General features: G+C 50.8%; 1 protein-coding gene across 1 annotated transcript in view; it reads right to left on the bottom strand.

Annotated features, from left to right (window-relative positions):
• The window catches only part of PLXNA3 (plexin A3), a 460,104-nt gene that overhangs the window by 167,815 nt on the left and 276,059 nt on the right, over positions 1 to 16,230 (bottom strand). The window contains exon 9 of the mRNA XM_069209502.1: positions 14,165 to 14,279. Within this exon, the coding sequence (XP_069065603.1) occupies positions 14,165 to 14,279 (115 nt within the window). The remainder of the gene's footprint in view (positions 1 to 14,164; positions 14,280 to 16,230) is intronic.

Here is a 16,230-nt window from a genome sequence, read left to right as displayed (position 1 = left end):
AAGCCAACACTGAAGGCTTAAGAAGACCTGAAAAGACTTCCTAATTGTTGACCGGTAAGGTCAAACTTCATTCGTTGGAAGTATCTAGGCAAAGCCTTCCTCGTGGAAGGAAACGACCTGCCTGACCGCAGAATTAGAGCATTCTAATGAAAGAAGAGTCCAAGCCAATCTATGAGCCGCCTGACTGGCCAGGAGCCACTGGACAGCCAAAGGAGAAGAACTGACCAAGGGAACAACATGTACAGAGCGGCAAGTAATGTGAAAAAAAAGGCCAGTGACTCACGCTTGTGGCTCAACACACCAACAACAAAGGAATGAGGACAAGAGAATAATTCAACACAGGGTGGGAACCCAGTCTGGGAATTTCTACCTTTTCCAAGAAACTCATCCTGGTGCTAAGGACAAGCCCAGAGGTACTGCTGTAAGCGTCCTAGCCCTGCCATTCTGAAACCTACCTGGGCTCAGAAACACCACCTACAGTCAACTGAGAGTCTCTTTCCCAGTAACTGAGGTCTAGTGGTGCAAGTCACCATTCACAACCCCTTCCCCAATATCCTGGGAAACAGACACTGAGGTTGTTAGAACCCGCAAAGCGACTGGAACAAGAAAATTCTCACTTTGAACAGGAAATTAAATATGGGTCTGTTTCATTTCAAGACGACCATAAACACACTAGGTTGTATCAGGGCAGTTATTGAGTCAAGTTCAAAGGACCCTGGAGGCCCCCACAAAAATATAAATTGAATTGCAAGAAACCAACATACAACTAAAACACAACAAAAAAGGCAAATGTATGTGCAATACATGGATTCCAAACTTTTTTTAATATTGTATTTCTTCATTGAAAGGTTTCAAAAGAAATTAATACTGCTGCATTAAAGATTCTATTTGAAAGAATTGGTACACTACCTCCATTGTTTGATCACGAAAAACAGGTAAAGCACAGAGTAACTCATTTACCAGGTGTAGTAAAGTGCAACTGTTGGCATGGTTACCCCCCCCACTTTTTGCCTAGTGTTGATGCCAACTTTGAATGAAAGTGTGCTGGGACACTGCTAACCAGGCCCCAGCACCAGTGTTCTTTCCCTAAAAACTGTACCTTTGTTTCCACAATTGGCACAGCCCTGCCACACAGTTAAGTCCCTTGTAAAAGATACCCAGGGTGTCAAGGGCCCTATGGCCAGGGAAGGTCTCTAAGGGCTGCAGCATGTATTATGCCACCCTAGGGGACCCCTCATTCAGCACATGCACACTGCCTTGCAGCTTGTGTGTGCTGGTGGGGAGAAGAAGGCAAAGTCGAAATGATATCCCTCTCAGGGTGCCATGCCCACAACCCACTGCCTGTGGCATAGGTAAGTGACCCCTCTAGCCAGACTTACAGCGCTACGGCAGGGTGAACTATACCACAGGTGAGGGTGTAGCTGCATGAGCAATATGCCACTACAGTATATTAGTCACTTTATAGACATTGTAAGTGCAGTGGTAGCTGTATTGAATATATGGTCTGGGAGTTTGTCATCACAAACTCAACAGCACCGCAATGGCTACACTGAATACTGGGAAGTTTGGAATCAAACGTCTTAGCACAATAAACCCACACTGATGCTAGTGTGGGATTTATTGGAAAATGCACACAGAAGGCATCTTAGAGATGCCCCCTGTATGTTATCCCAACAGCTAGTGTAGGACTGACTGGTCTGTGCTAGCCTGCCACTTTCAGACAAGTTTCTGAACACATGAGGTGAGTTCCTTTGTGCACTCTGTGGTCAGAAACAAAGCCTGTCCTGGGTGGAGGTGCTTCATACCTCCCCATGCAGGAGCTGTAACGCCTGGTGGTAAGCCTGAAAGGCTCAAGCCTCGGGTTACAGTGCCCCAGGGCACTCCAGCTAGTGGAGATGCCTGCCCACGGACAAAGCCCCACTTTTGGTGGCAAGTCCAGAGGGAAAATTAGAGAAAACAGGGAGGAGTGACCACCCCAGCCAGGACCACCCCTAAGGTGTCCAGAGCTGAGGTGACCCCCCTCCCTGCAGAATCCTCCACCTTGGTTTGGAGGTCGGGGATCAATAGGGATAGGAATGTGCACCCCTCCCCAAAGGGAGTGGACACATTGGCTTCTGCCTTCTGACCCCTAACATGACCCTAAATCTAGGATTTAAAGGCGTCCCTGAATCCAGCTCACCAGATTCCTGTCGACCTACAAGAAGGACTGCTAAGCTAAAAACCCTCAGTAGGAGGAGGACGACGACACCTGCTTTGGCCCCAGCCCTAATGGCCTGTCTCCTGCTTCAGAGAACCTGCAAAAAGACCACTGTCGTGTCTAGCGGGCCCAGCGACCCTTGCCAACTCCAGAGGACTGCCCTGCACCCAAAAGGACCAAATACTCCTGAGGGCAGCGGCTCTGTCTGAAGTAACCTACAACCAAGGATTGCCACCTCACTCCAGATGCGTGAGTACTGACTTCTGTGCACCCGACGCCCACAGCCCATGTCCAGGTGGTCCACCCAGCAAGAAAGGGTCCCCAGGCGATTGTGAGCAAGAGCCGACCCTGGGTTGATCCCTCCATGACGACACCTGCAGAGGGAATCCAGAGGATCCCCCTGACCGCAAGCTCCGAACGAAGATAACCAACGCCTGAAGAACCACTGCACCCCCAGCCCCTGGAAAAACTGCCCCCCTGGGCAGAATTGACCAGAAGGCGGCCCTCCTCCCTGCTCAGCTGGTGGTTTGCCCGAGAAGCCCACCTCAACCTCGTCTGCACCCTCAGAGTGACACCCGGGGTCCCCTCATAGAGTTGCACTGAAAACATGATGCCCTGTTTGCACCCGGCTGCCATAGTGCCACTGAGGGTGCGTGTTTGGTGCCTACTTGGGGTCCCTCCAGTGCTCTCTTGAACTGCCCCCCCCCCAGTCTGCCCTCCGAAACCGCGGGTACTTACCTGCCAGCAGACTGAGTTCCGAGTGCCCCGGTCTCCATAGGAGCCCACGTGAATTTGGTGCCTCTTTGACCTCTGCACCCGACCGGCCCTGTGTTGCTGGTGCTGGGTGTTTGGGGTTAACTTGAACCCCCAACGACTGACTACCTAAACCCCAGTGATAAGAACTGTAAGTGGTATACTTAGCTGCAAAACCGTACCATCTTTTCTTCCCCCAGGAACTATTAAAAAATACAGTGTCCACTTTTAAAATAGCTTTTTGCCATTTTTAGAAAAACTGTATACATAGATGATTCTATTCAAAGTCCTGATCATATATGCAAAGTACCTTTTTTTTATGTACTTAGCTGCATCTGAATCTTGTGGTTCTAGAAATAAAGTAACAAAACATATTTTTCTATATAAAATCCTAATGGTCTGGAGTTAAGTCATTGAGCGTGTGTTTCTTCTATTGCTTGCGTGTACAACAAATGCTTAACACTACCCTCTGATAAGCATAACTCCTCAACCACACTACCACAAAATAGAGCATTAGAATCTATTTCAGCCTGTGTCAAGCCTCTGGGGAACCCCTGGACTCTGTGCAGACTATATCTCATTTTGATATAGTATGTACAGAGCAAGATTCCTACACCAGGTCAAACACTAAGGATTAAAAAGATACAATATGCATAATCGGCAATCAATATTTATCCATCTTCTAAAACAAGATATGCAAATCCTTGATCTCAGAACATCAGGACAGTGCAACATTTCATGCAAGCAGGGATGAGACTAAGCGGCAAGAAATGCCAGGCAATAACATGAAGTGTCAGATAATGTTTGTCCTACTTAAAAAGAAGTTCAGATTGCAAAAAATTATACCTTATTTAAGAGGTGGGATGAGTGCAGAAAGCCAACGTGTGTGCCTTGTGTCAGGGAGAAGCCTTCACAGCTACATGGAAGGCGGAAGAAATGTGCTTTAAGAAATGTTAAATGCCCAAATGTAAGAGTATACTTGTAAAGCACAGGTCATCGCTCACGACAAAGGTCTGTTACTACTGTATAGGTTCCGGTAGTGGACTATGCAGATCCAAAAGGCCCTGGATCCAGAAAGTGCACTGGCTTGGTGAATCCGCATGGCCCTGCATCTCAAGATGTTGCTACTTTGAGGATCTCTATGGCGAGCTCCGAGGATCCTCAGGGCCCTGGATCCAGAAAGGGTGCTGATTCTGTGAATCTGCATGGCCCTGCATCTCGAGATGCTGCTACTTTGAGGATCTCGATGGCGGGCTCCACGGATCCGCAGGACCCTGGATCCAGAAAGGGCGCTGGCCCTGTGAATCTGCATGGCCCTGCATCTCGAGATGCTGCTACTTTGAGGATCTCGATGGCGGGCTCCACGGATCCGCAGGACCCTGGATCCAGAAAGGGCGCTGGCCCTGTGAATCTGCATGGCCCTGCATCTCGAGATGCTGCTACTTTGAGGATCTCGATGGCGGGCTCCACGGATCCGCAGGACCCTGGATCCAGAAAGGGCGCTGGCCCTGTGAATCTGCATGGCCCTGCATCTCGAGATGCTGCTACTTTGAGGATCTCGATGGCGGGCTCCACGGATCCGCAGGACCCTGGATCCAGAAAGAGCGCTGGCCCTGTGAATCTGCATGGCCCTGCATCTCGAGATGCTGCTACTTTGAGGATCTCTATGGCGGGCTCCACGGATCCGCAGGACCCTGGAGCCAGAAAGGGCGCTGGCCCTGTGAATCTGCATGGCCCTGCATCTCGAGATGCTGCTACTTTGAGGATCTCGATGGCTGGCTCCACGGATCCGCAGGGCCCTGGAGCCAGAGAGGGCGCTGGCCCTGTGAAGCTGCATGGCCCTGCATCTCGAGATGCTGCTACTTTGAGGATCTCGATGGCTGGCTCCACGGATCCGCAGGGCCCTGGAGCCAGAGAGGCTTGCACTGTAGATTTCCATGGCTTGCGATTTACCGCGCTCAATGGTTCAGAGGATTCAGAAGGCTCTGGATGCACATGGTGCAGGAACCACAAAGGGTGCTGGTTTTGGGGATCAGCACGGCAATGGATCCATTGCAGGTGTGCCTTGGCAGACCCAGGTGGCCGGACCTGCAGATCCGCATGGTGCTTAACCCCACATGATACGGCTGCACTTTTGTTTTCGATTCTTGGCCATGCTTCGCCGTCTGCCTTATGGCCGATGGATGAGTCAGCTCTCACCTCGCTTCCTATCTCCGAGCACCATGGGTTCATGCTGGAGCTCAGAGTGAAGCCGGGATTTCCTCCTCTGTCGACACTGCTTCCCATGCACAGGAGGTTTACCTCCTCTAGGTGGGATCCAGGCTGCTCTTCACAAGGGCCAAGGCATGACGACGCGTCGCCTTCATCGTCTTCTTTATTTAGTGCCTGAATGCAGACCCATTGTCCTCCGGAAATCCATCCACTGACCGCACTGGAGGACTGAGCTGTCCTTTCAGCCACCTTCAGTGATCTCTGGGATCCTCCGTGTAGGACCCTCTGTTCATCAGAGAGTACTGTCCCTCCCTTCACCCCGTTAATGCCCAGGACCCCCAGTCCACACCCTACTCTCCCTCCCTTCACCCCATTAACGTCCAGGACCCCAGTATACACCCTGCTGTTCCTCCCTTCACCCACAGATCCTTATGGCCCCTCCAGTTGAATGATGCACACGGGCCCCTGTAATTGGTGGCTGTGTTAACGAGGTGCGCGACGCGCCTGCTCGTTAGTTTATATGCAAATCTACTTATTAACAGCTCGGCGAGGTATGTGCTGCTCGCCTGCGTTGTGTTGTGTTCCTCATCTGCATATTCATGCCCTCACAGCTTAGCGCCATATTATCCCGTGAATTCTCATTACTCTTGCAGGTGCCCATTGCATGAGACGTTGGCTTCAGCCTGCAAGCCAGCATCCTCCCAGCTCATGAGATGCAGTGACAATATGTGCCTGCCCTGCAGGGGGCGCTGCGGAGCGGAAGAGGCCCTGGCAGTCTGCTCTGAATCTTTTATTCCCAGTGCGGACGATTCATGTGTGGTGCTAAGCGCTGTATAAAATCAAAGACCCTAACGGGGGCTGGTGATGGAGCCTCTACAGATGTGATGTACTGTGGTCTAACCTCTGCACCTACTGGGGGCATCTTCAAGGGCATCTATACCCTAAGGGTAGAGCCAGACGGATCAGCTCATATGTCAGAAAACAGCAAGGGCGGGACGAGTGCCCCACATTTTCAATCATACTTTCTATTGGCACCATTGGCCAGGACTAGAGGACCTGAAGTCATGGGATTGAGGCTTCTTGCAAGAGTCCATCAACACAGCAGAAGATTGGTTCCTGGTAATGCGTTTGCTTGGGCCGGGAGCCCAAATGCCGTAAGGATAACCACATGATCAAGACTCACTGGACACTGATGGGCCTTCGGTAACACTTTCTGGTGGATACTCAATCTAACCGCAGATTCCTCATCTTTTGAGTTTCAATTTCACTAGGTGCCAGGCTGGATTGCGCAATTTTCCATTGCAATAGGTCTTCCACGAGACTGCAGCACACTCATTTCATCTCCACGCAGCAGTTTATTAGTGCAGTTTACTTTTTAACCCTTCTGCGCCTTCAAACGTAGATCACCCGTGACAAAAGGGAAGAATAATGTGCAAATATGGAACTGTTTTAGAACTCAAACTCTAAAAGTTCACTCGACTGAACAGAGGAAAAAACAGGATGGTGAGGAATCTGAGGTTAGATAAAGTGTTCACTATGAAGAGTTTTATTGAAGGCAAGCAATTTGTTCTTCTGGTAGATTCTTCTAATCGCAGAGTCCTCACCTTTTGAGTAGATCCTAAGAGAAGTACCTTTCAAACTGTTAAGAGCCAAGGAGTGGACTTGCACCCGGAAGTCCTGCAGGACTAAGTGGGCTAAAAGGCGATTTCCCTGTGTGTGGCCTGATTGTCCAGACAGTAATGCTTGAAGGTGTGTATGGTCACCCATGGAGCAGTCCAGCAGTTGTCCAAAAGGAAACATCTGTCCCCAGTGCGGTTGTGGCTGAACTGGCCACGTAGAATGGGCTTGAAGGCCATCAGGAGACTCCTTCAGCCTGGGCAGAGCATGTCAATGCACAGGGCAATCCACCTAGATAGGATTCATTTCTGGACTTTGTTTCCTTTCTATGCAACAGGAAAGCAGACAATAAGCTGTCCATCCACCTGGCGCACCTTTGTGCGCTGAATGTAAAGCTAAGAGGTTCTTTCTGGTCCTTAAGGTGAAGCCTCGTCTCTCCCTTAGCGGGGATCGAGAGAGAAAAAAATCGCAGGGAGAGATGGACTGTCCCACATTAAAGGACAATACCACGTTCAGCAAAAATGGACGTATGGGTTTGCAGCACCAATTTATCTGGGGAAAGGTGACGGACAGCGCAGAGAAGTAACTGCAGTGAGAAATACTGTATCAATAATTTTTTATATCAGAGAAGCATGCAGATTGGCTCAAAGGGAGTTAATGTTAAGAACATATGGACCAATCTGAGGTTCCATTGAGGCATGATGAAGAGTACAGCTGGACAAAACACGTGACACCCTTCAAAAAAGGCAACACAACTGGTGACTTGAATACTAATGGTTAATCGGGCAGGAAAGGTCCAACGAATAGCCTATGGCAGTGCTCCCCAGGAAGCCTTCCTGGGCCACTGATGGACCAAATAAACATCTGACAGTTTGGCCTGAAGAGGGTCACCTTGACTTCTCGCACTTCACCCAACGACCTTGATAAATAGATTTTTGTTAGATGAGGCTTAGATACAAGGATAACATCTATTACTTTCAGCAGGTAAATCAAATCTGCGGAGTTACAGCCTCAATCCCCACAGATGGAAGTGAAGGTTTTAGAGATTCAGGTAAGGAATCCCGCTCTGTTGCGGAGATGAGGTCATTCTGAAGTGGTAGCCAGATCAGGAGGCAACTGCTCAGACAACTGATCAGGGTACCACTCTGTCCAGGCACAGGATCCAGGACTGCACATTGCCCCACTTATTGCACTGCCAGATACCGGTGAGACCTGAACCGGCTTTCCCTTTGATAAACGCGAGGAAAACTTTCCGAGCCAAATGAAGGCGAGAAGTTCTTTTATGTTGAGGGGGAACTTGTGCTCTGCTGACCGCCGATGGTCTGATCTCCCAGATGACCACCCCAACAGAGAGAATGCATCGGTACCTACTGTGCTTTCAGGGTGGGGTAAGAACAACAGTTTGTTGAGGGCCAGCTCGGCGTCTAACAACTTAAGGCCATAGGCTGCCTCCTACGAAATACAGATGCTGTCCGAAAGGCTGCCCCAGTGCAGAGGCACAGCAGATGAAGGTTTCACTGCAAGGCCAACATGTGCCAACAGGCACGTGGGACCAGCAAAATGCACAAGGCCAAGAGGCCAGGAAGTCTCAGAACCGGGATCATAAACTGAGTGCCCCGGGCTCAGTACAGGGAAGGCAAAGCTTTGAACTCCAGGAACTTGGGGGCATTATTGAAAAACAGCAGAAGCAAACCGAGCTGTGGCACAGGAGTAGAGGCTTGGGCCAATGCTGGTAGGGCGCCTGATAAAAGGCTCAACAGGGTTAGTTGGCACTGGGTTTGGGCATGTCGGTCTGAGTGTAACTGGTGCCCCTTCAGCTTCATGGGGCCTGAAGGATCTGGCATTGCTCTGAAAAGCTCAGCACTGCCCGTCCAAAGGCCAATATTTACTGCGGGAGGTTGGCAATGGCCCAAGGAACCTGGGGTGTGCTGGACCAGCCTTCAAACAGGCTCAGCGGTGGATAGTGGCAGCGGAGTCAGGTCCTTGGGAGTACCGACTGTGACTTCTCTCGAAAGAGATGGGGGCAGAGAGGAGAACTTGCATGGACACTATTGGTGCAAAGTGTCTGTAAACTTCGAATTCCTGAACACAGTGATCTGGGTCAGTACCAGGTCCTGAATTAGGAGCCGTCCGCTGCTTGAAGACCGACTTATATTTTTGTGTTTATATTAATAACTTCACCGCCCGCTTCGGGTGCACCAGGGAGCACTTGTTGCCCAACTGCCAGTGATGCCCAGACCCTGGACACCACAGGCAGACATCATGTGGATCTGTGACTGACTTCTGCTTCCTGCAGTCCTGGCATGACTTCAAGCCTGTGGTTTCTGGAGAGGACAGTTGTCTTGCATCCTTGTCTTTATGGAAAAAATGCATTTGTTGGTGTTGGTGAACATCCACAGACTTGGGAGATGAATTCCAGGTTGCCATCGAAGGGTGTGGTAAAGAAGGATCCTACGCAATCCTGCTGGGAGGCGCCTATATGGCTCGGTTCCATCACTTCTGGAGGCGGAGTTATGTGATTGCGGAGGCTGATGGGCACCCTCCAGGCATACTGGAGCAATTGCTATGGAAATGTTTTGGTTCTAGTTTGACACCTGGGGACATTCAGAAGAGGAACATGCAATCAGATGCATGCATTAGAAATACAATGTTTGTACCAGTTGGGGAGCACCGGTAGACAGCAAGAGTCATCCAACGCTTTCGCTGATCGTGGGGACCAGCATCCTTCTCTCTGTCCCAGAGAAGTCTCCAGTTGGAAGTGGTCAAGGCAGATGTGGAGTGCCCTCAGGCGGAGCTCAGCAGAAGGCTCTTGTTGGAATGACCATGCAGGGCAGGAGCGAGCGTCACCGAAGTATGTAAATCCCTCTCCGAGCAAAGGGAAGAGGACAGACGCCCCCCAACCCACGATGCTGGGCCAGCTTTGGAGAAGGGCTTGTGAGCCATAAGTAAGTGCAGGCAGCCAAGTACACTGAATGAGATAAAGCAGCGAGCGAGCCCGCCTTGTGCAGACACCACACGTATGTGCTACTTCAAACATGGACACACGCGTCTTGTCACATATCTAAGCCTACAGCAGAAGTGCTGTCAGGGTTCAGCCTCTTATTAAGTGATAGAAAGTTTTGCTTTTAACTGGCCTATTTTAAATACCTCTAAATAAGCCTCCAATTGTATAAGAAGTGATGGCTATTTCTGGACATTCAGTGAATGTGAAGTACTGTGCAACGCTGCAGTAAAAACAAGCACTGACACCTCCTACAGAGCCTGGACAAGCGCCTCCAGGTACTCACTTGCTGATCAATGCTATGCTACAGGAATGTAAGTGTACCTGTGGAACAGGTAAATTACCTGCAGCATCCAGCATGGATACTGCCGGGTAATCAAAGGAGGCCGCCCCACCTCTCACACAGGGGAACAGAATGCCTGGTCCCTCTTATAAACACAGTCTTGAGCGGTCTCTCAGCTCAACCTCGGACAAGCAGCGCCAGGACTCCTGCACCTCTCACGTACAGAGAATAGTCTTCGCGTTTCCCACAGACACAGTGACAAGTACCTCCTCCACCACTCGTGAACACACCCCTGGGCTGCCTCATCGCCCCCACATCCATCAACGCCAGGGTCTCATGGGGCACATCCTGCTCTCACATCACTCAAAGCCAGGCCTTCCTCGCACCCATCACAAGCACGTGTGCACTCACGCCTCCACCTGCGCGTGCCTAGTGGAGTGAGCGCACGAGCCGAGCATCTGGTTGGATCTCTAGTAGATGGCACCGTGCTTGGGACTAACTTCAGAGGGCCTGCGCCTGACCCCACTGGCACCCCCAGTATACCCACACTTGTCAGAGGCCGCAAGCATGCACCCTGCTTGGACAGGAGAAAGAGAAGAGAAACAGCGGCCAGTAAGTGTGCCCACTCCCCTTCCACCGTCTCTCAGCTTGGACCCACATGTGCCCCGAGTGACCATCAAGGGCACAGGCCAGATCATCCCACATCTGTGATGGACAACGGGTGTCACTGCTGACAGGCGTGTTTGGCCAAGTCGCTTCTGTCTGAATGATGCCCTAAAGAGACACTGCCTCTCCCATGTTCTAGAACAGCCGGACCCAGCACCCCTTACCCTTGGACCCAGGTCAGAGGGCACAGCATTTCTTACTTCCTGTCCCTGGGCTGCCCAACCCATCAGGAGGCTACTCTGGTGCAGACAACGGGATGCAGTTGTCAGCTGTGGAAAGGACTCGGGCCCTCTCTCATCGGGCTCCCCGTGACCAAGCCATTGGCATCCGGACCAGGGACACCAGGACAGGTACAAACGGAGGGGACGAGCATCCTGTTCCCATGGCCGACTCCTGCTCTCGGTCAGGGCTATATTTACGCCAACTCTGGACGAGCAGTGGCCGGGAAGACAAAACACAACACGTCAACAGGAAGCAGAGGAAACGGAAGGCCAAAGAGTTGAGGCCAGGGCTTGCTGGGCAAGTGCAGGGCACTGACCCCTTCCAAATGGCTTTGGTGAGAGAGAAGGCCGCTGGCCAAAGGGGGTGACTTCCAAAGGGCCTGCGATCCACCAGTGCCTCTCACAGGTATGCAGAGTGACAATAGGCAGTGGGTTATGCTATGTGACGGCTAACGCACAAATTCACGCTCCAAGGAGCCTCTCGTTGCAGAAGTTCACCCGGTACCCTAAGAGGATGTTATGATCGCAGTCATCAACATGGCACAAATGTACAATGAAGCTCGCCCAATGAGCACCACTGCCCCAGATACTCTCAACACCTCCAGTTCTTGAGCCATGATGAGGCTACAAGCTGGGCTTGCACATTCCCAAGGTCAATGCTGTGGTGGCAGAACTGCCCTCATCCTGGCACGCAGTGTCCTTAAAGGGGAGGGAGAGCATCCCCCAGCTCCCATGCACCCCTCAATGCAGCATGCACGAGACAGACACCACCAGGTGACACCTCTGCACCACCTGGAGGATGGTAGGAACCAGGCCACAGTTGTGTCAGGACCCAGCTTCAATATGGAAGATGGAGATTACAGGCTTCTCTAACAAGTAGCTCGGGAGCTACAGGCAGCTCTCCGGTTGCCAGAAAGTAGCTCTCCTGTGTGCTTCCCAGAGACTACAACATTAGAAAATTTTGTTTGGTTGAATTAGTTTATGTAACTCAAAATTTAAAAATGTGTATTCCAGATGAAAACGTGTATCACTTCAGAATGCACAAGCGGAAGTCTGGAGAAAAATAGATTTCCAAATATATTTGAAGCTAATATTCGAGTGATGAATCATGCAATATTTCCAATATTGTTACCTTGCTGTCAGCAGTGGCTGTCATATACTGCGCATGTAGGCGCATTCCAAATGGAAAAGGCCTCTTTGCTTTACTACTGGCAACCCTGTCTAAGGCACTGAGGCGATCACTGCTAGCCGCCAGCGGTCCGTGGCCACGCGTGGGACAAACGTTTTAGTTAGCAGAGAGATTTGAAACTAGACAGAGATCTTGGATAATTTTAAAATAACTAGGGGTAGGTGAAGAATCCCACTCCAACATTGGAGTTTCCGGAGTTTTCCGCACTCTGCGAGGAGTACCGAAAAACTCCACAAAGTGACATGATGCAGGTTTTTTCTCTAGCGCGGCTCACTAACGTTAAGTTGGCGAGCCAAAGCATGAGAAATTGCAAAGTTGGCAGACAAGATGTCTGGTCACAGAGGGTCGCTACCTCTCGCGTTCAGAAAGGTGCCGCTCACGTTGAGGAAGCTGCCACTCAAGGAAAAAATATACTAGAGCGGTGGAAAAGTTAGCGCCCTCTGGTGCTCTACGTGATGTCATTCGCACTAATTTTACAGCACAAGGACAAACTCCTGGCGCTGAAAATCAGCACAAACAGCATGACTTACCCAAATTCCGCCACTCGCGGAACTCTGCGAAGCGTGGCAGAGTTTTTTCGGCACTTCGCAGAGATCCACATGGCAGAACTCTGCGAACTCCACCCGGGTCTACAAATAACTTGGATAGGTTTCGCCATACCAGCGGAATGGCACACTCTACTCTCACTTCCAGGCGGAGAAAAGGAATGAACCAGAGGTCGGCAGGAGTTTCAGAGACAAACATACAGCAAGCCTGCTGAACTGCAGCAACTATACTTCTGACAGCAAAGCCGACTGCCAGGCTGGGCCGAGCCTAGGGCGCTGGTCCATCGAGCCCATCCTCGCTCTCCCACAGGAAGGATGCTCTGTTCTGTCCTCCAGGCCTACACTGCCCGACATCAAGTTACTTAAAAGTGCCAGAAATGTGTGTGCACCAGATGTCAGGACCAGGTAAGGTGGAGGTGTGTCAATGGGCAGGGGTACTGGTACCACAGCAGAGAAGGACCCGAAACATTTCAAATACCTTGGTTTCTAAACAAAGAGGAACACTCCAGATATACAGAGGAAACACATTTCATATACTTTGTTTTGTAAATTTCGGCCTCTAATTTCAAGCAAACCAGAAAAATTTCACATATTGCAGCTTTGTAGAGTATGTTGTCCCCAAAACCATCACAAATAGATCACTGCGAAGGGACAGCATATCACGAAAATTAACAATAGCAAACATATTTTAGTGTCTTAGCCAAAGGAACGAAGTAAGTATGTCAGGAGTAAATCCACGCAGGAGACCTGCAGGGGTACAGTCTTCGTCACACCCTACATGGTGCATGTACCAATAGTTGAACATTCCATACACCGGATATGGACTGTCACACCCTACGTGGTGCACGAAGCCACAACATAACATTCCATACACCAGATATGGACTGTCACACCCTTCGTGGTGCACGAAGCCACAACATAACGTTCCACACACTGGGTACGGACTGTCACACCCTACATGGTGCAGGAGCCCACAGTATAACATTCCATACACCGGATACGGACTGTCACAGCCTACATGGTGCTTGAACCCCCAGTATTACATTCCATACACGGAAACGGACTCCGTCACACAACAAATATAACATTCCATACACCGGACATGGACTGTCACACCCTACATGGTGCAGGAGCCCACAGTATAACATTCCATACACCGGATACGGACTGTCACACCCTACATGGTGCAGGAGCCCACAGTATAACATTCCATACACCGGATACGGACTGTCACACCCTACATGGTGCTTGAACCCTCAGTATAACATTCCACACACCGGATAGGGACTGTCACACCCTACATGGTGCTTGAACCCCCAGTATTACATTCCATACACCAGCTACGGACTACGACACACCACAAATAACATTCTGGATATGGACCGTCACACCCTACAGTACAACATTTGATAAACAAATCGAGAGCCAGCCGCAAACACCACAGCGCACCACCACCCAACATACCCCACCCGGCCACCTACCTCGGTGGTGTTGACTCGTCCCTCCTGGAAGGAGCACTCCGCGGCGTTGTTGGTGCAGACGTGTCGGTACTTGCACCAGTGGCAGGAGTAGTGGCTGCTCACACAGGAGAGGCACCTGAGAAGAAGGGAGAGACCGCAAGGCACCAGGTCAGTGTGGGTGGGTAAGAACGTGGCAATGGTCGCGTGTGAGGGCATCACTGCAGGGTCAGGGCCACCACTAGGCTCGTCCATCCTAAGCCCCAATGTTTCTTCAGAGAGAGACCTTCCGAGCACCATGCCCAAATCCTCACCCCTTGAAACCTCAAAGTGGTAGGTTCCAGCCCACGCTGCAAGGCTTCCGCCATGTCTCGTGCGCCTCCTCAAAGGCCTGTTTGAGGAACACAAGGTAGTCCCTAGTCTGCATGAAGCCCCAATGAGACCAGCTGGGCCCCGCTGCTCCTTGACCACTCACCGCTTCTCTGCTCGGGTATTGGGTACCTACCTGGGACAGATAATGTCAATTCTGGTGCAGAGGACCCTCGGACTTGCCGCATATGACAGAGTGCAACACACACGCTATAAAACAAATGTAAGGCTCCTTTGGGGAGAAAGCATGTGAACTGAGGACGGACTCCCCGTCTAGGCCCTGTTTCCCACTCGTGTTCAGATAAGACAGTGGCAGCCACAAATTAATCTGTGTACCCTGTGGCAAAGGCAGCGATTGGTGGCCCATGCACGGATCCATCCACAGCAGACTCTAGGAAACTCAGGGTCCTGTATGATCCAGAGGGGCAGGAGAGCATGCTGTAACCCCCTCCACCATCACCATAAAGAAAAGAGTACTGGGACATATGGATGAAGGCCAGCGAGGCAGGGCATGGGAAAGCAACTAGGCTTAGTCCATAGGCGTCGGCGACCAAGTCAGTGTTCTGTGTCCCACTCAAACTTAGAAACCGGGACCCAGGCATTTAGTGGCAGGATAGCAAAACTGGTCAAGAATCGAAGGGGGGGGGGGGGGGTGCCTTGTACACCTCAAGTGCTGATGAGTTCAGGGGAGCCAGGACTGAAACGCAAGAGACCAGGTGATGGAGAGCCCATTAACTGAAAGCATGTGTAGACCAGACTCCCTTTCCATGCAACGAGGCCAGGCTCTACCTGAATGTATTCATTTGATTTGAAGTTTTATAAAAAGCACTCTATGTGCACGGATCCGCCTCACGCAATACTCAAGGTAAGCAGGCCACCGCAGCACGAGCTGGTCGTGGGGGCCTGTGAGGGGATGCTGGGTCTACAGATCCAGTTTTGGGAAGGGTTTGTGTGATCTTCATGATTAAGTAGTGTTTTCAGCATCCAATAACAAGGTTTTATATGCAACAGAAACACACGGTTGTTGGTACTAAGATTGTTCTTCAGTTGGTGAACTGACACAGCACATGGTTGCAGGATACCCTTAATGTGGTAGTTTCATGTCCCACTTCCCAGGTGCCTAACTCTAGTTCCATCTTCACTTCCCTGGTTGTCTGACTCTGGGTGGCCCGACTCCATCTTGCACGTTCATGGTTCTCTACCGCTGGCTGACCCGACGCCAGCTCTCATGTCCTAGTTCACTGACTGACTAGTAAACTCCATCTCTCATCCTCCTCAGATCTAACTCTGGATGGCCTGCCTGCATCTCACACGTCAATGGTTCTCTACTGCTTGCTGGCCCAACTCTAGCTGTCAGGTGACCGTTTTTTTGTTTTTTTTTTACTCCGAAGACCATGGTCCTTTCTCTATATTTGGGTTGTCTGGCTCCATGTTCCACTTTTCTTGTTTTTGCCTATACGGTTGGCCTGGTTCCTTCTCCCGCCTCCTCAGTTCCTCTACCTATGGAAGGCTGTGCTTCATCTGACATCTCCCTGGCCCTACAACTCTCGGGTGGCTGGGTCCATCTCCCATCTCTCGAGTTCTCTACCTCTGGCTGGCCTTGTTTCATCTCTCTGGTTCTCTGACTGACTGGCCAAGCTTCTTCTCCTTTCTTTTACAAATCTGTCTGGCCTTGATCCATCTCTCACCTTTCCTATTCCCCGAATCTGGATAGCCTGGAT

The sequence above is a fragment of the Pleurodeles waltl genome, chromosome 10 (genome assembly GCF_031143425.1).
Source record: "Pleurodeles waltl isolate 20211129_DDA chromosome 10, aPleWal1.hap1.20221129, whole genome shotgun sequence".
NCBI classification, from domain to species: Eukaryota; Metazoa; Chordata; class Amphibia; order Caudata; family Salamandridae; genus Pleurodeles; species Pleurodeles waltl.
The sequence above is the reverse complement of the archived record's forward strand: the minus strand, read 5'-3'. Positions and strand labels throughout refer to the sequence as shown.